The sequence below is a fragment of the Rhinoderma darwinii genome, chromosome 1 (genome assembly GCF_050947455.1).
Source record: "Rhinoderma darwinii isolate aRhiDar2 chromosome 1, aRhiDar2.hap1, whole genome shotgun sequence".
Taxonomy (NCBI): Eukaryota; Metazoa; Chordata; class Amphibia; order Anura; family Rhinodermatidae; genus Rhinoderma; species Rhinoderma darwinii.
In genome coordinates, this window is record NC_134687.1 from 424,756,837 (window position 1) to 424,780,758 (window position 23,922).

Genomic DNA, 23,922 nt, shown 5'->3' on the forward strand with positions numbered 1-23,922 from the left:
TCCTCAGTGCAAAATGCATGTGAGGAGATAGAGGGTATTTTGTTGCTCCCTGTAGGAGCTGAATCCCTAATCCCCAGCCACTGCTTCGGCTGAAGCGGTGGCCGGGGATTCTGCTTCAGGAGAAGTCCCTGACTTCCATGTCCATTTATGGACAGTGACGTGACAGACTTCTCCTGGAGCGGTCCCCTACTCCTGAAGCGGAATCCCCGGCGCTGTGGCCGGTGATTCCGCTCCAGGAGAAGTCCCTGACGTCACTGTCCATATATGGACATTGAAGTCAGGGACCTCTCCTGGAGCAGTCCCCTACAGGGAGGTAGGGGCTATGTACAAGTGGGTTTGTGTGACACTACCTACAAGGGGGTTTGTGTGACACTACCTACAAGGGGGGTGGTGTGCCAGTATCTAGAGAGGGCAGTGTGTGGCATTATCTACAGAGGGCAGGGTGTGGCATGATCTAGAGAGGGATGTGTGTGTGGCAGAAAATGTACAAATGAAATTCATCCGTTTTTAAAACGGACAGGGAAAAACGGATGCAAAACGGGTTAAAATCGGAAATGGAACAGATGAAAAATAGACTTAGGCCCCATGCACACTAACGTAAAAACGCCCGTAATTACGGGCTGTAATTACGGCACGGTTTTACGGGCCCATGGACTTCTATTGGCCACGGGTACCTCTCCATATGCTTACGGGAAGGTGCCCATGCCATTGAAAAATATAGAACATGTCCTATTTCAGGCCGTAATTACGGCACGGGCAGGCCCATAGAAGTCTATGGGGCTCCCGTAATTACGGGTGACTACGTGTGTGCACCCGTAATTACGGGAGCGTTGCTAGGCGACGTCAGTAAATAGTCACTGTCCAGAGTGCTGAAAGAGTTAATCGATCGGCAGTAACTGTTTCAGCTCCCTGGACAGTGACTTCCGATCACAATATAGATCAGCCTGTAAAAAAAAAAAAGACGTTCATACTTACCCAGAACTCCCTGCTTCTTCCTCCAGTCCGGCCTCCTGGGATGACGTTTCAGCCCATGTGACCGCTGCAGCCAATCACAGGACAATCACAGGCTGCAGCAGTCACATGGACTGCCGCATCATCCAGGGAGGTCGGACTGGATGTTAAGAGAGGGACGCGTCACCAAGACAACGGCCAGGTGAGTATGAATTTCTTTTACTTTTACTACGGAAAGGGCTGTCCCTTCTCTCTATCCTGCACTGATAGAGAGAAGGGCTGCCGATTACTGCAGTGTAATTTTGCAGCGAAAACGTGCCCGTAAATACGGGTGGAATACGGGTGACACCGGACCCGTATTTACGGGCATGGGTCTGTAAATACTGGTGCAATACGGGTCAAATACGTGTGACCAAGGACCCGTATTTACGCCAATATTTACGGGAGGCCAAAAATACGTTTGTGTGCATGAGGCCTGAAACTGCAGTTTTTATCGGCCGACACTGAGACCCTGTCGTGTGAATAGAGCCTTACATAGGACTGCAGGTAACATCTACAGGGTGGGCCATTTATATGGATACACCTAAATAAAATGGGAATGGTTGGTGATATTAACTTCCTGTTTGTGGCACATTAGTGGCACATGAAAGAATAAAGTAACGTTAAAACCAAGCACACCATTGTTTTTCTTGTGAAATTCTCGATAAGTTTGATGTGTCACATGACCCTCTTCCCATTGAAAAAACTAAAGTTGGATACAAAATGGCCGACTTCAAAATGGCCGCCATGGTCAACACCCAGCTTGAAAAGTTTCCCCCCTCCCATATACTAATGTGCCACAAACAGGAAGTTAATATCACCAACCATTCGCATTTTATTTAGGTGTATCCATATAAATGGCCCACCCTGTACATTATCTGTACTCAGAGTTATCACTGTGTTATATGTGGTGTTACATAGGACTGCAGGTAACCTCTACTACATTATAACTTTACCCTGGGTGAATAATCTATTATTCAGCAAACGCTTCCAAATTTTTGTTAGGTTTCAAATTTTAGGAATTAGGTTTTAAAATACAATTTCTAATATTTTTTTACAAATGCTTATCATTCCTTTTGCTAGCAAACCCGTGTAACGGGTTTTCTATTCTAGTATACTTATATGATGTCTTGGTTACCTATTTTCAGTTTGGAGGGTCGGTAGGAATATGATTACTGCATGTATAATCCCGTTCTTCATTATTGCTCTAGCCATGCCTTATTAATGCCACCATCCCACTTTCTCTCAGTCATAGTAGGGCAACATATGATACGTGGCATGCACAATATGACCACGGAAGCACAATGTACATGCTCCTTTATACACATCCATGGGAAGAAACCTAGTAAAGCTCGTCAGTCACATGTACAATGATGAGGGGTCCAGCTGTCCATAAGGTGAGTCGTCCCAATAAGACAGCAGAGCGCTGGAAATGACATCACACAGATTAAAAAAGACAACACTGTAGAGGCGGTCACATGACATATTTTTGGAATATGTTTCGAGGCATATTTGAAACATGGGACATATTGATAAGTTCTAGAACATTCTCTTATGTGTCAATGTAACATTATTTATAAAATCCCAGAAATCCCCCTTTAAAGGGTAACTAAACGTTCGACAAACTTCTGACATGTCATAGTGACATGTCAGAAGTTTTGATTGGTGGGGGTCCGAGCACGGAGACCCCAACCAATCGCTAAAACGAAGTGGCAGAAGTGCTCGTCTGAGCGCTCAACCACTTAGTTTCTGTTCGGCTTTTTCCGGAAAGCTAATGTATTGGAGTACGGGCTCATAGACTTTCTATTGCGCCCGTACTCCAACGTATTGATTTCCGGAAAAGGCAGAACAGAAACTAAGCTGCTGGGCGCTCACCCGAGCACTTCTACCGAGTTTGAATGGGGCGTGGCTGAGCATGCGCCTGCTTCTCCATTCAAAGCTTATAAGGCCTAATTCACACGAGCGTGTTAAACGTCAGTGGGACGGCCTATGAAACAGCGGCCGTCCCACGGACCTATGTAATTCAATGTGGCCGTTCACACAGCCGTTGTTTCAACGGACCGTGTGAAGGGTCCATGGGAAAATAGGACATGTCCTATCTTTTCACGCATCACGCATCCCTCCATAGACTCTTGACTATGGGGGATGCGAGACATTGCGTCCCGCAGCGCCGAGCACGGATGCACCTCGGCCGTGAAAAACAATCGTTTTTCAAGTCCGAGGTGCGCAACGCTCGTGTAAATTAGGCCTAAGGGTATGTTCAAACGGGGCGTAAAAGGCAGAAAAACGGCCGAAAAATCGGAAGCAGAACGCGTCCAAACATCTGCCCATTGATTGCAATGGGAAAAACGGCGTCCTGTTCTGACGGGCTGTTTTTATACGCGGCCATTTCGAAAAACGGCCGCGTAGAAAAACGCCCGCGAAAAAGAAGGGCATGTCACTTCTTGAGCTGGTTTTGGAACCGTTTTTCATTGACTCAATAGAAAAACAGCTCCAAAAACGCGAGTTTGCTTAAAAAACGGCTGAAACTCAGGAGCTGTTTTCCCATGAAAACAGCTCCGTATTTTTAGACGTTTTTTAGTAAGCGTGTGAACATACCCTAAGGCCTTATTCACACGAACGTGTTTTATGTCCGTGATATGCGCGTGAAAATGGGGCCGTTCATACAGTCCGTGATTTTCACGCAGCGTATGTCCGCTGCGTAAAACTCATGACATGTCCTATACTTGGCCGTTTTTCGCGCATCACGCACCCATGGAAGTCAATGGGTGCATGATAATCGTGCAGGGAAGCACTTTAGTGTGTCGCGCAACAGTAGATAAAGAAATGAAGGGAAAAATAAAAGCACTTCCTTCATTTCTTTTTCTAAACTTAAAAACCGCATGCCATAAGCACGGTATATGCGTGAAAATCACGCAGCCACACAGCCAACACTGATGACAAAAACTGTGCTCAGTTGTTTGTCATTCTTATAGACTTTGAATGGAGCGGCAGTGTGCATGCTCTACCAATGCGCCATTGAATGTCCCCAGGAGCTGGAACCCTCAATCTTGAAATTCGTGGGGGTCTCGGCAATGGGCCCCCCGTCGATCAGACAAATATTACCTCTCCTGTGGATAGGTGATAATTGTCCATTCTGGAAATACCCCTTTAATAGTCCAGAGAAACGCTGTATGCTTCTTAGGGTATGTTCACACGGCCTATTTTCGGGCCGTAAACGGCCGGAAAATCGGAAGCAGAGCGCTTCCTAACATCTGCCCATTGATTTCAATGGGAAAAACGGCGTTCTGTTCCTACGGGTCGTTTTTTTACGCGGCCGTTTAGAAAAACGGGTGCGTAAAAAAACGGCCGAGAAAAAGAAGTGCAGGTCACTTCTTGGGACATTTTTGGAGTCGTTTTTCATAGACTGTATTGAAAATGGCTCCAATATCGGCTGTAAAAACGCTGTTTGCAATATGCGCAAATCTGAGGCGCAAAATATTTTCTTACCTAAACCTCTTGCCAACTTGTTTGGATGCAACATTTCCTTAAATAACTAGGATTTATACTGCCATTATAACCCCCACTTCTTCAGGGAATCCAAAGATACAGTGGGCTTGCTTAAAGAGAACCTTTCACCTGCCCATACATGTGCAACATGTAATGGGCAGGGCTGTACAAACCCTGTCTCACTATAAGGGCTTATTCAGACGAACGGGATATACGTCCGTGCAACGCGCGTGATTTTCACGCGCGTCGCACGGACCTATAATAGTCTATGGGGCTGTGCAGACAGGTGCGTGATTTTTACGCTGCGTGAGTCCGCAGCGAAAAACTCACTATATGTCCGTTCTTTGAGCGTATTTCGTGCATCACGCACCCATTGAAGTCAATGGGTGCGTGAAAATCACGCGAACCACACGGAAGCACTTCCGTGGGACGCGCGTGATTCGTGCAACAGCTGTCAAAAGGATGAATGAAAACAGAAAAGCACCACGTGCTTTTATGTTTACAAACATCCAAACGGAGTGTCATAATGATGGCGGCTGCGCGAAAAGCACGCAGCCGCGCATCATACGGAGCTGACACACGGAGCCGTCAAGTGCCTTTTGCGCGCGCAAAACCCTGCGTTTTTTGCGCGCGCAAAACGCACACGCTCGTGTGAATCCAGCCTAAAACTTTCTCCTACTTTTCTCCGTTATTTAGATATTGGTGCCGTTATATTTGACGCCCGATATTTAAATAACCCCCTCAGTGAGGCGTGCAATTGGCACGGGGCGTGCAACATCGCTGTGACACTGTCCAATCAGCTATGGACAGTGTCACAGCAGGAGCTGGAGAGAGGAGCGTGTGCCCGCACGCGCAGCTCGGAGCATGCTCTCACTCTTCAGCTCTTGGCAGACAAGGACGACAAGACTGTGTGATCTCTCGCGAGAGATCACGCAGTCTTGTTCAGCTTGTCTGCCAAGAGCTGAAGAGTGAGAGCATGCTCCGAGCTGCGCGTGCGGGCACACGCTCCTCTCTCCAGCTCCTGCTGTGACACTGTCCATAGCTGATTGGACAGTGTCACAGCGATGTTACACGCCCCATTGACAGTTCAGGAGGTTATTTAAATATCGGGTGCCAAATATAACGGCACCGATATCTAAATAACGGAGGATAGGAAAAAAAATTTAAGTGCCCCAGTGTTCGTGCAGCCCTACCTTTTACATGTGCACTCTGCTGCGCAAGTATGGGCAGGTGAAAGGTTCTCTTTGAAGGGAACCTGTCACCAGCATTTCACCTATTACACCAGAAATACTAGGTGGTAGGGGGTGAAAAATCATTTCTATATAACCTATAATTGTCTTCTTAGTCGGCTCTGTAGCTTTAGTATTCAGATTTTTAGTGTTCCCACACCGTATGCTAATGAGCATAAAAGAGTCAGATCTTCGTTTGAAAAGAGTAAAATCTTCGTTTGAAAAGAGTCATATCATTCCTCAAGTCTTTCTGAGTTTACCCCGCCTTCTTACTTCTGATTGACATCTCCTCGCCTTCCCCCAGCACACAAAATCCTGCGTTTGTACATTGATGTCCTCTTCTGGTGTGTGCGCACAAAGGGACACCGGATTATTACGATAAAAAGCGTGAAATGTTTGCAGACCGTTATTTACAGTCGGAGGAGGAGTTTAGGAGAGGGGATAACGGCAATGAACTTTTGATAGCAGTGGCCAATGAGGGATAAGTAAAGTTCAATAGGTGAAATGCTGGTGACAGGTTCCCTTTAAGGCTGCACTACTAAGGCTCTGATCACATCTGCGCTACAATTTCCGTTATTCTGTTAGAGAAACAGAGCAATGGAAAAAACAGCCAGATCCGTCACATGATGGAAACAAACTGTGTCTGACAGAACCCAGTGACTAAATGGTCTCTTCGGGTTTGTCATATTGCAAAAATGACAGACTCTGCAACGGAGGCTCCTAATGGAGCTCCCAACGCAGATTCTCAAGACATTTCCTTTTCTGATTTCTGTAAGATGCAATGTTGTCATACATTATGTTGATCCATATCACTAAATACATAATTTGCTACATCCTATCTAGCTTAAACAGTAAGGGTATGTTCAGACGGCCTATTTCCTTTCGTAATTCAGGCGTTTTACGCCTCGAATTACGCCTGAAAAGACGGCTCCATTAAGTCTGCAAACATCTGCCCATTGATTTCAATGGGTTTTACGATGTTCTGTACAGACGTGGTGTATTTTTACGCGTAGCTGTCAAAAGACGGTGCGTAAAAAGACGCCCGCCTCAAAGAAGTGCATGTCACTTCTTGGGACGTAATTGGAGCCATTTTTCATTGACTCCATTGAAAAACAGCTCCAATTACGTCAATAATGGACGCCGCGAAAAACGCGTGCACTTGCAAAAACGTCTGAAATTCAGGAGCTGTTTTCGCCTGAAAACTGCTCCGTAATTTCAGACGTATTTGGCGTTGCCGTGTGAACATACCCTAAAGAAAAAAGCTGTAACTATAGGACCATCAATTTTGATGCTTATTTTGACCCACAGGTCTACAGGACAACACTGCACCTATAGATTCCCTATACAATCTTTCCAGCTTAATTCACATTTTTTAATGGGGGTGGGTAAGTTCACTTCTGGCCTCTGAACCACGGCCCCACCGCCGCTGATTGACAGCTTTCTCCCCATTACTGTGCATAATGAGAAAGCTGTCAATCATCGGTGGCTGATTGTTCGGCCGACCGCTATCTAAAATGTATTGCCGGCCTAACCCTGAATGAGATCCAAAAGCCCACAGCGGAGATGAAAGTATCTGTATATTCTTAAAGAAAAACAAAACAAAACTTATTTGAGTTCGCCAAACAGCATGCGGCAGACTCCTCAAACAAATGGAAGAAGATTCTCTGCTCAGATGAGACCAAAACTGAACTTTTTGCCCATCAAACGGAAAAGCTACGTGTGGTGCATACCCAACACTTCCCATCCTCACCCAAACGTTCAAGAGATTACTCCTAGACATTGAGGTTGCTTTTGGGCCCATTGAGTAGGAGTATTGAGTCAACCTGCCGATATCTCATGATATATAGGTAAAGAGTCAACCCCTCGCGCAAACCTTTGTGACAGAACAAACCTTTACTGGTAGAGACATCTTTAATAGTATAGAAATATTGTCAGATAAAAGCATCTTGGCTTTATCATAATTTTAGTATTTCTTTCTTAAATTACCTAATTCTAATAATAAAAGCACTTTGCAGGTAGTGAGATGAGCTCTGTAATTGAGGAGGGGTATTTGAAAGGACATTAGAAATTCTAAACATTTTGCATGCAAAGAGAAGTTTGGTGTACAAGATAATTCTTGTACATCCTCCTATTTTTTGCTCTTTTTGACCTTCCCTTTTCCACCTGTTCCTTTTCCTTTCTTCTTTTTCTTTTTCTTGGACTTCATTGACTGGCGAACTTGATACCCTTTCCAATGTGCCTGGATAATTGTTGCTGCCCGGTTCATGCTGGCCAGTTCCTTTTCTGCTTCTTCCTTCCTCAACTGGGCCTGTCTTCTTTCCTCCATAATCTGAACATATTCCACCTCCAGGACTGCCAACTTCTCTTTCAGCTCTGCCAGATGAGCCTTCTCCTCTTCATACATCCCATCGAGTTCCTCTAACTCTGCCTGTGGTGGAGTAGACAGAAGAGAAGTCCTTAATGGACAGACACAACTTTAGTTTTTGGCATTTGTAGTAACTATGGCGACTAGATTAATAATTTCTCTCGGACAGGGATAGTTGATAATTGATTATTTAGAAGGATTGGCCACTGTATACTAATAAGTGCTAAAGGTCATGAAATAAACAGATCTGCTTCTCAGTTATGTCACATGAACGGGGAGATAGTGGGTCTCTATTGTTTACAAGGGGAGAAGTGACTTTTTATGTGCAGAATAGGTGACAGAAAGTAACAGTACTTAGTAAGGCCCCATGCACACGACGATATTTTCATCTATTCTGAAATACTGTCCGTAAATACGGATCAGTAAGCATCCGTATTTCACCCATATATACGGAATGGTGTCCGTAAATACGGTCCGTATTGCATCCATATATACGGATCCGTTCAAAAAGAGGGAGGTTGCAAATAATGCCATCAACATGTTGCCTAGCAATGCTTCCGTAAATACGGACGGTTTTCAGATGCACATCAGTAGCCGTCCGTATTTACGGAAGCTCCTATAGACTTCTATGGGAGAGTCCTTGTCGTAATTACTGACAAGAATCGGACAGGCTCTAATTTTTTCAGCACGGACTCCCATCAGTAAAAATACTGAAAGGTGTCTGTGGCCAATAGAAATGAATGGGTCCGTAATTACTGTCTGTAATTACTGATGAAAAATACTGTCGTGTGCATGGGGCCTAAGGCCTCATGCACATGACCGTAGCCATGTGCACAGCCGTGATTTTCGGGTTGGACGGCTGCGGAGTGTCTCCCGAAAATTGCGGGCCGTACACATGGCCGCGTCCATTATTTCCTATGATCCTGGACCGCAAAACACAGCCGTAATAAGACATGTCTGTTCTTTTAGCAGTCCAGGCTCCTGGGCCATGCACGGACCGTGGAAACCACGGTCGTGTGCATGGACCCATTAAAATGAATGGGGCCGCAATTCACCCGCAGATTTGCGGGTGAATTGCGGCCGCAAAAATACGTTCGTGTGCATGGGGCCTCAGTCGCATATCTGTATATTTCATGCTTTTTTCTTTTACCACATATTAAATATAAAGTGGTCAAACTCTTCAAAATAGATTTATACATACTGAGGGCTACAACATCCACTTTTTATCACACAAGGAGCAAAAGATCTGGGTATGCATGATTACTGCCATAGTTAAGAGGAGACAAGCTACTTCTACATACATCTGGAAATACTTAACTGACTGGGAACAAAGGATCAGTTGTTGAAATATATCTGTATAGGATATAAATATCTAAAGGGTTGTGAGCACAAAAACTGCCCCCTATAAACAATTATGAACATTTAAATAATAAATAAATCTGCAGTCTTCTTTTCATACCTGTTTTTCTCCCATGTCACCATCATATTTATGTATCCAGTTCTCAATCTCCGTTTCAACTTTATATTTTTTCTATAAAAATATATGTAAAAAAAATTTAATAAGGGAAATTACAATATCATTATGTATTTGAAATAAAAGAACAGAACTTGCTATTAGATACCATATGAATGCACGCTACATTGGGCTACATTGTTACATATGTGCTTCTACATTGCGGTTGAATTAATCGTTCTTTTATTTTTGAGACTTGCTTTCTCTAATATGGTGCAATGCCACACAACCCGTGGACAGGTTTGGCACAGTTTCCGGAAGAAATCAGCCATGTTCTTCTAATCCCGTAAAACCCCTTTAAAGGGGTTATCCGGGATTTTAAAATGTTTAAAATAATGGCCTATTCTTAAGATAGGCTATCAATATTAGATTGGTGGGTGTCCGTTCTCAGCACCCGACCTAACAGCTGTTTAATGGGGCTGCGGCGCTCGTACAAGCAATGCACCCACTTCATTGTAGCAGCTGTGCAATGTATTGATGTGTTTTCCCATTTAAGGAGCACTTTTACATCCAGTGCCCACCTTAGTGGCACTTGCTATCACGGTGCCGAGAGAATTAAACATAATTTAATTCTCCCGGCACCGTAGTATTCCTGTTTCCTGACTGACCGCTAGAGCCGTCACTCAGAAGAGAGTGGCACTGCGACCACAGCACCAGAGGAATCAAACTTTGGTTTTTCATTTTGTATCTAATTGATTACTTATTCAATTACTGGACTGCTCATTGAAGGGGTTGTCTCAACATTAAGTATAATAATTGTATAGATCATAAAAAATGAACAATGTTTGCCATTTACATGTCAAAAAAATTATCCAGTGAATAGTTATGACAGCTACTTACATAGTATGGCGCCACCTGGAGTTCAAATTATATAGCAATGTGCTGGTGGACCTGCATACCCAGTTACTCTCCCCACAGTCAGGTCTCTGCATAGTGATCTTTTGTTCACTGCAGAGAATCCAATAGAAATTGCTCCTTCCCTGACAAGCAGGGCAGAAGTTAAGCGTCTGCATTAGGATGGCTGTTCGCTGAGAAGACTCCTTTTGCAGGGGAAGTAAGAAGAGACTATATTGTCAGCTGCCAAGAGAGAGAAGCAGACTGATTCCGCTCAGATCCCCTCCCCCAGGGACAAGTTATTGATTAACTTTTATTAACTTTGTCATTCTTTTATGCGTCTTAAATACGCCGTTTACTGTGTGGTATAAATAACATAAAAATGTTATTCAGCAGGTCATTGCGATTGCGGCGATACCAAATTTATATATATATTTTTTTTTACTACTTTTACACGGTATAACACTGTTTTTTTCAAAATTATTTGTTTTCGTATCACCATATTTTAAGAGCCATAACTTTTTCATTTTTCTGCCGACATAGGATAAGTTGTAGTTTTTATTGGTACCATTTTTGAGTACCAAAAAGTACAAGCGACTTTTTGATAACTTTTTATCAAATTTGATTGAAGGCAGGATGAACAGAAAACAGTAATTCTAGCATTATTTTTTATTTTATTTTTTACAGTGTTCAACGTGCGGGTTAAATAAAGTAATCGATTTATAGTTGGGGTTGTTATGGATGTGGCGATAACAAATATGTGTAACTTTTTTACAATTTTTTTCATAATAAAATAAATTGTAAGGGGAAAAGGTTGTTTTTTCATTTATTTATTATAAACTTTATTAAACTTTTTTTAAAAACTTTTTTTTAGTCCCACTAGGGGACTTCACACTAAGCGATCACTTGATCGCTTTTATAATACACTGCAATACTTCTGTATTGCAGTGTATTACTGCCTGTCCGTGTAAGACTAACAGGCAACTGTTAGTTCATGCCTCTGGCACGGCCTAAAGAGGCTCTGTCACCAGATTATAAGTACACTATCTCCTACATAATGTGATCGGCACTGTAATGTAGATAACAGCTGTGGTTTTTATTTTGAAAAACTATCATTTTTGACAAAGTTATGAACAATTTTAGATTTATGCAAATTAGTTTCTTAATAGACAACTGGGCGTGTTTTTACTTTTTACCAACTGGGTGTTGTGAAGAGAAGTGTATGAGGCTGACCAATCAGTGACTAATCAGTGTCCAATCAGTGACTAATCAGTGTCCAATCAGTGACTAATCAGTGTCCAATCAGTGACTAATCAGTGTCCTACACTTCTCATTGTCCCAGCCCAGTGTGACTGTGCAGTGAAAGAAGCTGGGCTGGAACAATGAGAAGTGTATGAGGCTGACCTATCAGTGACCAATCAGTGACCAATCAGCATCATACACTACTTATTGTTCCAGCCCAGCTTCTTTCATTGCACAATCACACTGTAACAATGGGCTGGAACAATGATAAGTGTATGACGCTGATTGGTCACTGATTGGTCAGCGTCATACGTCAACGCCCACTTGGTAAAAAGTAAAAACACGCCCAGTTGTCTATTAAGAAACTAATTAGCATAAATCTAAAATTGTTCATAACTTTGTCAAAAATGATAGTTTTTCAAAATAAAAACCACTGTTGTTATCTACATTACAGCGCCGATGTAGGAGATAGGGCACTTATAATCTGGTGACAGCGCCTCTCTAACAGGCATTCAGTAAGGGCAGACCTGGGGGCCTTTGTTAGGCCCCCGGCTGCCATAAAACCATCGGCACCCCGAGATCGCATCGTGGGGTGCCCATGGGGTGAGAGAGGGAGCACCCTCCCTCTAAAACCTCTGAGATGCGGCAGTCGCTATTGATCGCCGCATCTGAGGGGTTAAACGAGCTCACATAACCGGAGACCTCTGCTATTGGTCTCCGATTGTTGCCCTAAAGCCTGAAGCTGTTAGAGCCTGGGCTTGTAACAGCCTGGGCTTCAGGATGAGAGTGCCAAATTCGGGGAAACAACTTCTGAAGTGATGCCGTGAAAAGGCGTCGCTTTAGAAGAACTACCCTGAGTGGGTTTTTACTGCGCTCTTTAAGGGGTTAAAAGCACTACTAACAGCATTTCAGGACTTTTTGTATGAAAGTGATTTATGGGATAACCCCTTTAATTCCCAAACTAATATTTTTGGATCAGAGTTTCAAAATGAATTGACAGATTCTCCAATATGGATGGGAGCTCTAGTTTTTATTTTATAATTATTGATAATAGCCACGTCATTTTATGTAATGAAAAAAAAGTGCATTATTTAATATGTACCTTTCTAAGGCTTAGCTCTATCTCACGGTTCTCTGCAATTGAACCATTCAGCTGTGATCTCAGTTGCTGAAGATCCAATTGAAGCTTTACAATTTTCCCTTCTGAGGCTCGCCAGTCTGACTTTTGCTGCTTTTCCGCTTCCTGCATTGTGCGTTTTACTTGGTTTCCTGAAAACGTTTCCAACTGATGCATGTTGATCTTAAGTTGCCGGATAACTTCATTTTTCTTTGCAATCTAGAGACAATAGTTGAAATTTTGTTATACTATAGTGCTATTTAAATTACTTGATATTTGTTTATATAAAGTTCACGTATTTTTGTATAAAACTCTCAGTACGATTTTGTATAAGCTATGGAATACCAACGAGGGTGCCAACAGCACATCAAACAGTATTACAATAAATATACACAATCACAATATCCAGCATCTTTGTAATATATCTTTATAACCTTTGTTGCTGCTCTCACTTATTTTTAAGTTCATTATTACTCTGTGGAATATATATATATATACAGTATATAAAAAAAAAATCTGCTGACACTAGAAAGCCATCAACAAGCAAGCACTCTGCTATTGGGTTTATTCTTACTTCTTATTGCTTGTTCACATCATGTCGGGCTCCGTTCATGGGTTCCGTTAGACCTTTCCGTCGGAGGAACCGATGAACGGAAACCATAGCTTCCGTTTGCATTACCATTGATTTCAATGGTAATGCTTCCGTTGCAGTTGGTTTCTGTTTGTTTCTGTTCCATAAAGTTTTAATTTTTTTCGCGGAAACAATAGCGTAGTCGACTACGCTATTGTTTCCGTGAAGAAATAAACAAACAAAAAAATGGTAGCCTTGCGGAACAGAAACCAACTGCAACGGAAGCATTACCATCTAAATCTATAGTAATGCTAATGGAAGCTGCGGTTTCCGTTCATCGGTTCCTCCAATGGAAAGGTCGAACGGAACCGATGAACAGAACCCGACGCTGATGTGAACATAGCCTTATTACTCAGCTATTTATATGTTAATCAGGCTGATATTCAGAACAGTACACAGTTCTTCACTCTACTTAATGTACTAAATAGAACAAATTATAGGAATAATAAGATCCGTCTACAGCAACTAACCTATTTCTCAACAACAGGCTTCTCAGCAACAGGCAACTTAATGCAGTTTTGCAGTTTTTGTTGCAATAGGGGTATTTTTATGTATAGTAAATTCAATGGGGGTAAAAAAACCTTATAAAGGAAAAAGCTTTTGTTAGAGAAAGTTTTAAGACATTGCGTACCTCAGTGTCACGGTCAAGAATAGCTGTATTCAATTCTTCTTCCAAAGCTATCAAAACATCCCTGTTTTTGAGGTCACGTAGTGTTATCTCCTGGAGATAACGCAATCTGTCATTCTGTTCTAGTGGACTGGTGAGGAGCATCTCAAATAGAAATCCCCTCAACTCTGATAGAAAGTGGATCAATGTCTGTGAGGCCTGATCCTTTACAGGCCCTTCAGACCTTAATGCTTGGCAGGCTGTCGGATTTGTCAAAAATAACCTCAAAGTATTCCTCACAGAGCTGAGAACGCCCTGACGAAGAGCCCCGAAGTTTACATCCGCCATATTTGATTTATCCCAATGAAAGCTGGACTCGTTCTTTCCACTCTTCGTACGCTGAAGATGGATTTGCATGTTATCCTGTAGCCTCTTGTGCTCCCGCAAAGCTCCTGTCAGCTCAGAACCAAAAACCACCTTATATCTATCCAAATCTTCAATGGCATGCTGAAATAGACTGACCAGCTCCAGCTTCTTTATTGTTTCATCGAGCACTGCCACCACCCTCTGCGTTTCTATGGACGTTAGCTTCTTACGGCCTGGTCCCAGCATCTTCACGCTGTCATTGTTTGGTGACATCTTAATGGGACTGAGCTTCAGGAGACTCCCAACATTTCCAGGTGGAGATCGCAATGGCTGAGGGGAAGAAAGCATGGTTGACTGTGTCATGGATAGGACATTTGACGCCATATTATAAGAAGTTGAGAAAAATTCTGTGATGTCCTCCGAGATTATTTATGCATGTATACTTTCTTAATAATGGGAGGCTGCAATCAACAAAGATAAGAAAATGTAGAAGTTAGAATCATTTAACATCATAAGTCCAATAAACGGCATATAAGTACTACCGCGTCCAATGTCTTAGAGATACAAACCGGCGGAAGATGGACCTAACATTAGTGTACTAGTGTCCCTCATTATGAGTAATCCCCAATTATATATATTTGGGAGCGGGGAAAGGAAACTCCTGCCCTTGGAGCACTGACAGCAGATTGCAGATGCTGTTTGTGGCAACCTGTACTCTGTGACTAGAGGAAGCAGAAAGGCTCATGAAGCAATCCTCAAACTTCATTGCTCCTCCATTTGCATAATTTAATTTGCAAGTTGCTGCATTGTTCTACTAAACAAAAAACTCCTGCTTGTAAAGAAGGGGGTTTTACACTGGACGATTATCGGGCAGGCGAGCGTTCAGAACACTTGTTGTTGATAATTGCACAGTGTAAACAGGGGAACGATCAGCAGATGAACGAGCAAACGCTCAATCATCTGCTGGTCGTATAGTTTTAAAAAACTGAAATATTATCGCTGTCAGCAACGCGTCTCACTATGTAAACAGGGAGACACACTGCCGACATGATAGTAATGTATGGGGACAAGCGATCGGAGTAACGACCACCTTAATAAGTATATATTAGGGAATCATAGGGAATGCACTATCCTTTCTGAGGCTTACATACCATTCTTGCAGAGGTCCCTCTGCTGTCTAGATCAGCCCATGGCCCAACTGATTGCAGACCGCTTCCTGTGCTTAGATCAGCATGGGCTTAAGTCCAGGGCTACATCTGGACTTTTTGTAATGCTACTGATTGATTTTTTACTATTGAGCTACAGCTACAATCTAAAGGCCCCTTTACACCGGCCGGTGCAGCCGAGCACCGATCAACGAGACATTGTTGATCTGCGCTCGTTTGCTCCTGTCACACGGAGCTATGGATGGGGAAGAGCGCTCCTTACTCCGATCGCTCGTCCCCATATGTTATTATCATGTTGGCAGTGCGTCTCCCTGTTTACACAGTGACATGCGCTACCAACAACAATAATATTTCACTTTTTTAAAACGATACGATCAGCAGATGATCGATCGTTTGCTCGTTCACCTCCTGATCGTTCCCCTGTTTACACAGGGCAATTATTGGCAACGAGTGTTATATGAATGCTCGTCTGCCCGATAATTGTCCTGTGTAAAACCCCCTTAAATAAATATATTGAGTCGCAGTCAGTCATGTGGACTGCAGCTGGCACTACAAATAATCTGTGTAGCCCTGGCTTAAGCGGAAAAGCAGGTTTTTTTTTTAATAGATGAAGCTTAATGATCGTATAATCTTATTAATATATGTTGCGTTTCAGCTCCAAAACATTTTTAAGATCTCTGCTTGCTGTAAGTGGATGGAAACATTCTTGTATATTCAGCCAAAGGCATAAAACTTGTCCTGATTGAAAGTAAATCCATAGTGTTTGCGACAGTTGTTCAGCTTCTTAAGGTAATCAATTAATGTTTTCATTCACTGACAGCAAGGAATTGAAACACAAAACATAATAGAAACTTGACCTACATAAAACCACATTAAAATGAATATTAGGGACTATGGATCTATCGTGTAATTTAAATGGTATGTATACCTAGAGATCAGACGTCTCATTAAACTGTATGCACTTTCTCTAAAGGGAGCTATAATTCCACTAAGAATTTGCAGATCTAGGCACATCTCCTAACCCCTCCAGTCAGTTATAGCTCAATAGCTGGTAGTGGATTTTCCATGTTATCTATGCTGAAGTCCCTAGAAAATGAAAACATCAGAGGGATATACAGGAAAAAGGCACTGCACCTGCATAGAGCCGCTGGTCTCCTTCACTTCCAGCTCTATCAATGTACCTGTGTACTTTTTTCCGTGTACAATTGCCATGGAAACAAATAATGTACATAGCCAATGGCAGACTGCTTCTCAGTGCGCAAGCGCACAAGCCCGGCTTACTTCGGCAACAAACATATGGCGGGGGCTCGTAAAATGATAGGCTGGGCTGCAAAGGAATGTTGCGCATGCGTTCTTTGTATACACATAAGTTATCTTCTTCAGCGCGCATGTGCGGAAGGATTCGGTAAGGGCCTGTGGCTGCTAAAGTGATGATGGTTTAGTTGATTCCTGATTGTAGAAGCGAGAAGCCCGCGGCTCTTGTCACGTGATTCCTAACTGTAGAAGCGAGAAGCCCGCGGCTCGTGTCACGTGATGCTAACGTGAAACTGAGAAATACCGTACGGTGGCGAAGTTCTTAGCTGGGTAGGTAATGGCTGTCGGTAAGCTGAGGTGTGAATGGGTTTCCATGCAGACGGGATGTAGAGTTGGTCAGGACAGTCAAATGCCTATAAAGTTTAGATAAGTTCCATGCACACAAAAGTATTCCTGAGGAAATAAAGTCCACTGCTCCTGTCATTGGCATGGCGTCACTAGGGAGATGCTTGTGTTTCCATGGGGAAGTGGGCACGGGTATTATGACTTCGTGTCTGGCATAACCTGGGCTCTCTATTGGTAATGTGGTAGCCGGCTGCTTTTTACTGTCCTATTGGAAAACAGGATCCAGACGGACAATGAAAGCAGGATGCAACAGGAGCGGCATTATGGAGCGTCCTCGTTTTAAAGGAGCCTTGTTTTCTAATAAAAAAAAAAAAAAAGACTATCTTCTAACAGGATGCAAGAAACATGGTGTGAACAGAGCCCTAAAGGGTAGAGCCCTAAAGGCAGCATAGGGTAGTGGCATTGATTCGAAGTTCATTTTTGTGAGTCTTCTAACTGGCTTTAGTGTCATTTTTGTAAAACTTATTTAATTTGTTGCGCTGTTAAGAATCCTCCATATTCATGAGCTGCCATTTCCCCAGCCGATTGACCATTTTATCCCTATGCACTGTAAGGCTGGGTTCACACAACCTATTTTCAGGCGTAAACGAGGCGTATTATGCCTCGTTTACGTCTGAAAATAGGGCTACAATACGTCGGCAAACATCTGCCCATTCATTTGAATGGGTTTGCCGACGTACTGTGCAGACGACCTGTCATTTACGCGTCGACGTTTGACAGCTGTCAAACGACACCGAGTAAAATGACTGCCTCGGCAAAGAAGTGCAGGACACTTCTTTGCCACCTAATTTGAGCCGTTTTTCATTGAAGTCAATGAAGAGCAGCTCAAGATAACGGGCATCAAAGACGCCTCGTATATTACGAGGAGGAGCATTTACGTGTGAAACGACGCAGCTGTTTTCTCCTGAAAACAGCTCCGTAATTTTACGTAAATGCAGTTTACGTGTGCACATACCCTAATAGGGAGAAGGCAGTTAATCATCGGGGGGAGAGGCAGCTCGTGAACATCGAGGAATCCTTCCTCAGTGTGATGAGGGCCTGCAGCAGGCAATCCGTGGATTTTAAATTTCGGTCGCCAGGCTAATCGTGGTGAGAAGAAGAGGCAATGTAAAATATCTGTTGAATTCTTTCTAGACGTCTCATCGGGCTTTGTTACCTTCTCGGTTACCTCTCACCCTGAGATTGGTAAAAATTGCCTTTGGCTTTCAAACCTCAGGGCTTCGTCACAGTCCATAGACTATAATGGAAAGTATAAAGAAGGGGTTAATATAACACGGAAGAGATTGTCCTTTTTTAATAGATTAATTTAAATAAAATGAAAGTGGTATTCCAATCTCCGACAATTCTGATATATCCATATCCATCCGTAGCTGAAACGCTGATGGTCATGTAATGTGGATGACGGTGAGGATTGCGTTTATGCCGATGTAAATAAAACGGAAAGTTTGGCTGGTTTCTTTAAAAAGCAAAAGGTTTAAATAAACCTCTAAAGAACGTTAAAAGAATATATAGACATGTTGTCTTTTGTGGAAGAATGGAGATGACCCGCATTTTATCTGAGGTTGTCTAGACATGGTGAAGATTTCATGGTGGACGTGGTCCGAGTGATCTGGAATCTGAGGCTTGTCTCATGCCGGTGTAAATGGAGAGGATGTGACTGATTCCTGAAGGATATGTTGGAGGATCCTTCTAGATACACATGTGAATTTCTGTAATCTGCCTGCAGATCTAGTGATGGAGACACTGGGAAGCTGACATAATGGCTCCGCATATGAGCAGCGTCCACAGCACATGATACGACTTTGAGTTTGGATTGTTGACCGCATCTTAGTTTGGTGAATGTGAAAGCTATGAAAATTGTTGTTTACACCCCCCCCCCCCCCCTGGACATCTATGAAAATCCCATTCTGCATATTATACGAGATTCTGAGCGCTTTGTTCAATATACGGCTATTATTAACATGTGTATCATCATCCTGTTGATGTGTCGCTAAATTATTATTTATTATTTTTTGCAGCGCCCTTATGATTAAGGATATCAAGGTACACTTCTTTATGCTTATTCCATAATGCGAGGGATACTCCATGCCGGTTCTCCATCTTATTCCTGTGGGATTAGTGAGATTAGTCTGCGGATGAAAGACACCTAGTCACCATGTCTGGAAAGCAGGAAGACGATGAACCGCTCTTATTCACTTTAGAAGAAAATGGAGGGTGTATGAATCTACCAGAGGTGGATAATAGCAGTGATGTGGCATTAGGTAAGATTATTATATATATATATATATTTTTTTTTTTTTTTTTCTTTATTCCTATGCAGATGGCTTAAGGGTATGTTCACACACGACAGATTTGTTGCAGAAATTTCTGCCACTGTCCCAGACGTCTTAATAGATCTTTCAGGAATCGATATGGTTTCTGCCCAAACAACCCCATTCAGATGAATGTAATGTAAATTTCAGAAGCTGAAAACTTCTGCAACAAGTTTGCTGCAGGTGAATTCGCCCTAAAGAAAACCTTTCACTCTTCCCTCCCCTATTCACATAGGGTCGGCAATGTTTTTATTTTTCAGTTAGTTGAAATTGCTTCCGACCTCTGATAGTAACTGGGTATGCAGTAGTTTTCATAGCAATGTAGTGTTCACGCATCTGGCTTAGAGCCGGTGAGCCTAGACTCCAATGTGTGGGGACTCCGCAGGTCTATTTAGCAACCCCCCCCCCACACACTAAGGAAGCCATGAAATAAAATAATTGAAGCCTCCCCTCCTTCATATTTATTACCTATTCTAAGGAAATGTGACTGGTCCTCTTAAACGCATAAGTTCTCTTTTGAACGCCCAATTGTAGAAATATAACTTCTCTTGTACAGATCCTGGGCTATAACACTGTATTAAAAATCCTGTATGCAGGTGGAACTTAGCGGACGGGGGTTGGGGCCACCTGCAGCCCGACGCATTTACTATAATTTTCTCCAGAACGGACATAAATTCTAGAGAAAATCTACGCCAGCTCCTGACTGGTGTAGATTTCTCTGTGGCGTATGGACTACCGTAGATGCGACAAATTTATTAAGAGGCGTGGGTGGACCTCTTAGTAAATTTGTTGCATCTTACTCCAGTTTTGCTGCAGATAAGGCGGGTACACATTTATCCTGCCGATCTCCCGTTCCATCACATCCCAATAATCCACTATTGGATTGCATGTCGTCTCTATGTGGTTGTAATCCCCTAGTGGTATGATTGTTACTTTGTGTGGGGGATGGAGGATCGTTGCGTCATGGTTCGGACACAGGTGTAGTGGGTTACTAGTTTCTGGCTAGTGCATCTATTTATTTTTTATTTTTTTAAATTGAAATGAAGAAGACAGAAGAAGAGGAGTATTCCATATGGTTTTGGACATTACACAATTGAATGCGCAGACTGCGAGCCTTATGTGGAACCTCTACCCTGGGGCAGCTAGATAAGCACAACTCTATGAAGTTCTATTACGTTCTTAGTCAATGACCTCCAGGTACATCAGTTTCCTCCATATTCCAAAAACATACCGGTTTGAGAACGGGAAATTAGATTTGAGCCCCAGTGGGGACAGGGAGTGATGTGATTGGTGACAATTTCTGTGTAATATTTTGGCGCTATATAAGCCACATCTGTTTCCACTTCCAGCAGCGCCTGAGATCCAAGGAGAATTTATATAGTTCTTATTATTCTGCTTATTTAAGTTGTGTGAACCTGAATGACAAATAATGTTCTTCACTTCACTGTGTGATTTATTTTTAGCGTGTTCTGTTAATGTGTAACAAAGCTGTTAGTGATCATGTAAACTGCATGCCTGGTTGTCAAATCTGTAACATTTCCTTGCAGCCACGAATGAGTATGAATGCCACGCAGAAAGCATGGAGCAAGTGCATATGCCCGACGATGCAGAGCTCAGCTGGGAGATGCGCTATCATGAAGCTGCCATCTACCTCCAGGTCAGAAAATCCATATGGCAGACGTATATAGGGTTCTGGAAGTACAATTACAATGACGTTAGTCATTGTTCAATAGCTGAATGGCCACCATGTAATACTACAGTTCCCCTGCAGGGTAAATGCCTGGCTAGCTGCGGCTTCCCCCGGCAAAAAGCTGATTTGTGGGGGAGAGCCGCGGCCAGCCGCATATGATGAAACAATCCCTTTAATCATTATCTTAAACTTTAATCTTACATCTGAGACCAAATATAATAAATGTAATTTTATGAAGACTGCTACGGAGACTTCAAAGCTCACAAAAAGTCTCAGTTCTCCTTTATTTAATGTGATTTCCTTTTTCAATTCTGTAAAACAACATACTGCGCGTTGTCAGCATAAATATTGCGGTCTATTTAAAATGTGAAAGTAGATTTGGTCAGTCCACAAAATTCAATCAGTTCAGTATGATAAAGTTTAATGAAAATTGATCTTGTGCGGTATACAGTGGATATAGTTCTATTCTAAGGCCCTGTTCACACGGAGTGTTTTTCAGGCAGAAAAATCGAACTGAAGGAATTTTGAGGCAGATTTTGACCTGCCTGAACTTTCTTGCTGTGGTTTTCGGTGCTTTTTTCGCCCCCGCGGCCATTGAGCGCTGCGGGCAAAAAAAAACACAGCGCAAAACGCTTTTTCTGCCTCCCATTCATATCAATGGGGGATCAGAGGCGGAACTACGGCAAGAAAGGACATGCCGCTTTCTTTTTCCCGCGAGCAGCTAAAAGCCTCTTGTAAAAAAAATAAAACACAACTCCTCCGCCTCCCATTGAAATCAATGGGAGGAGATTTCGGACGTTCTTTTGGCACGGATTCCGACGCAGCTTCCGAGTCAAAATCGGTGCCAAAAAACTCAGTGTAAACTGGGCCTAAATGTGGAATACCAACAAAACCTGAACGCCAGTTCTGTATACTGTTCTTTTCATAGTGTTTTGTTTCAAGTTTAAAATACTTCTCTTCAGTCCCTGCAATAAGATCACCAACTTATACAGTTGGGGGAATTTCAGAACGGATGTACGCTGCCTCAGTTTTGGTCTGAGGTAGTGGACACTATCTCTTCTGTATACCCGGTGTCGGTGGATTTCACTCCGTTTGTGTGTGTTTTGGGGTACGTGGAGGACATATCTGTTTCTGAACATGTAAACTTAGCGGTTGCTCGTATGTTGTATATGGCTAGGAAGCTTATTGCACAACATTGGTTGGATGATCGACCACCTACGCTATTGGAATTTTGTAGTAAAGTCACGTGGCTAAAAATATATCTACACAGATAGGAATGCTGAACACACATATGATAAAATATGGTCCTTGTGGGTGGAGGGACGGGGTCTGAATTCATCGCCTGATGCTGATGTACATTCGGGAACGTAATAGAGTTGTGGACAGTGCGTGCTGCGTAGGGTAACCTGATCATCAAAGGGGGGATTTGGGTGCTGATTATATCTGTATACCATGGATTTATATATGTTTTGAAATGTATTTGCTGCTAATTTCTGTGATAATATTGTGTATTCGTAACATTGCATACTCTGGAAGGAGGGGGGAGTTTGTTTTCGGGTTGTGATGTTGTATCACAAATGTTTTATTTTTGCTGAAAATTAAAAATAAAATTTTACTTGAGTCAAAAATAAAAAAAAATAAAAAAAGAATGGATGTACGCCAGTATTATGGTGTTACAAAGTCACAAATCATGGCACACAACATAATTTGCAACTTTTTGCTGATTCCCCCCCCCCCCCCCCTACTATAATTTAAGACAGAACCTGTCTATAATGGAAATCTACGCCAGCTTGTAGATTTCACTTTGTGGCTGACAGACAACCCGAGGTGCGAGATTTATTAAGAGGCTTGTTCCTCTCATTTAGACTAAAACTGGCATATGAAACACCGCTTTTAGTAAATCTGCCGCTAAGTGTTTGTTCCTGATTGTTTTCAAGCTATTTGTTTGCTGTCAGTGAATGAGAACACTCACTTTACAGTCAGAGGCCTCAAACCCCTACATACCTTGTCCTGCTCTCAGCTGAGAAGTAGATACAACTGGATATAGTATAGGCCAGACATGGGCAAACTACGGCCCGCGGGCCACATACGGCCCGTTAGGCTTTTTAATCCGGCCCGCCGAACTTGTCCAAATCATAGTAAAAACCTCCTTTTTTTTCCCCTTTCCCTGCAATGCCCACGTTTTCCCAATAGATGGCGCACTCAAAACACATTGACCGTTGCCTTAACGCCGAAGGACGGATATATCCGTCCTCAGCAGCTGCTAGTTCGCGCAGGAGGACGGATATATCCGTCCTGTGATGGCGCGGGTACTGCCAGTGTACCCACGCGATCAGCGGCAGGAGCACGGCTGTTATACACAGCCTGGCTCCTGCTGCAACTGCCGGAATCGAAGCGCGCTCCGATTCCGGCAGTTTAACCCATTAAATGCCGCTGTCAATAGTGACAGCGGCATCTAATGTGTTTGACAGAGGGAGGGAGCTCCCTCTGTCACCCGATTGGCGCCCCCGCAAACAAATCGCGGGTCGCCGTCGGGTTTCCATGACAGCCGGGGGTCTAACAAAGACCCCCAGGTCTGTCTTCCGCAACTGCCTGTTTGGCGATGCCGGAGGCATGACCTAATAGGTTGCCTGTCAGTTTTACACTGACAGGCAATAATGCTTTGGTATACTAAGTATACCAAAGCATTATATATGCGATCGGCACATCGCA

The 23,922-nt window shown here is 43.0% G+C and overlaps 2 protein-coding genes across 3 annotated transcripts in view; one reads left to right on the forward strand and one right to left on the reverse strand.

The window, feature by feature from the left end:
- Nucleotides 1-7,610: 7,610 nt before the first annotated feature.
- On the reverse strand, nt 7,611-16,914 carry DRC10 (dynein regulatory complex subunit 10). The gene is made up of 5 exons (XM_075830141.1): nt 16,684-16,914; nt 14,042-14,844; nt 12,765-12,998; nt 9,533-9,604; nt 7,611-8,136 (listed from the first exon to the last, which is right to left on the reverse strand). The coding sequence occupies exons 2-5, from the start codon at nt 14,765-14,767 to the stop codon at nt 7,837-7,839; spliced, it is 1,332 nt and encodes a 443-aa protein (XP_075686256.1). The 5' UTR covers nt 14,768-14,844; nt 16,684-16,914; the 3' UTR covers nt 7,611-7,836.
- An 11-nt stretch (nt 16,915-16,925) lies between these two features.
- The window catches only part of TPCN1 (two pore segment channel 1), an 84,963-nt gene continuing 77,966 nt past the window's right edge, over nt 16,926-23,922 (forward strand). Inside the window, exons 1-3 of one of the 2 annotated variants that reach the window (XM_075830121.1) lie at nt 16,926-16,954; nt 19,227-19,469; nt 21,068-21,177. In XM_075830121.1, the coding sequence (XP_075686236.1) occupies nt 19,364-19,469; nt 21,068-21,177 (216 nt within the window). In that variant the 5' untranslated portion in view covers nt 16,926-16,954; nt 19,227-19,363. The other variant, XM_075830130.1, reaches the window with a different exon arrangement.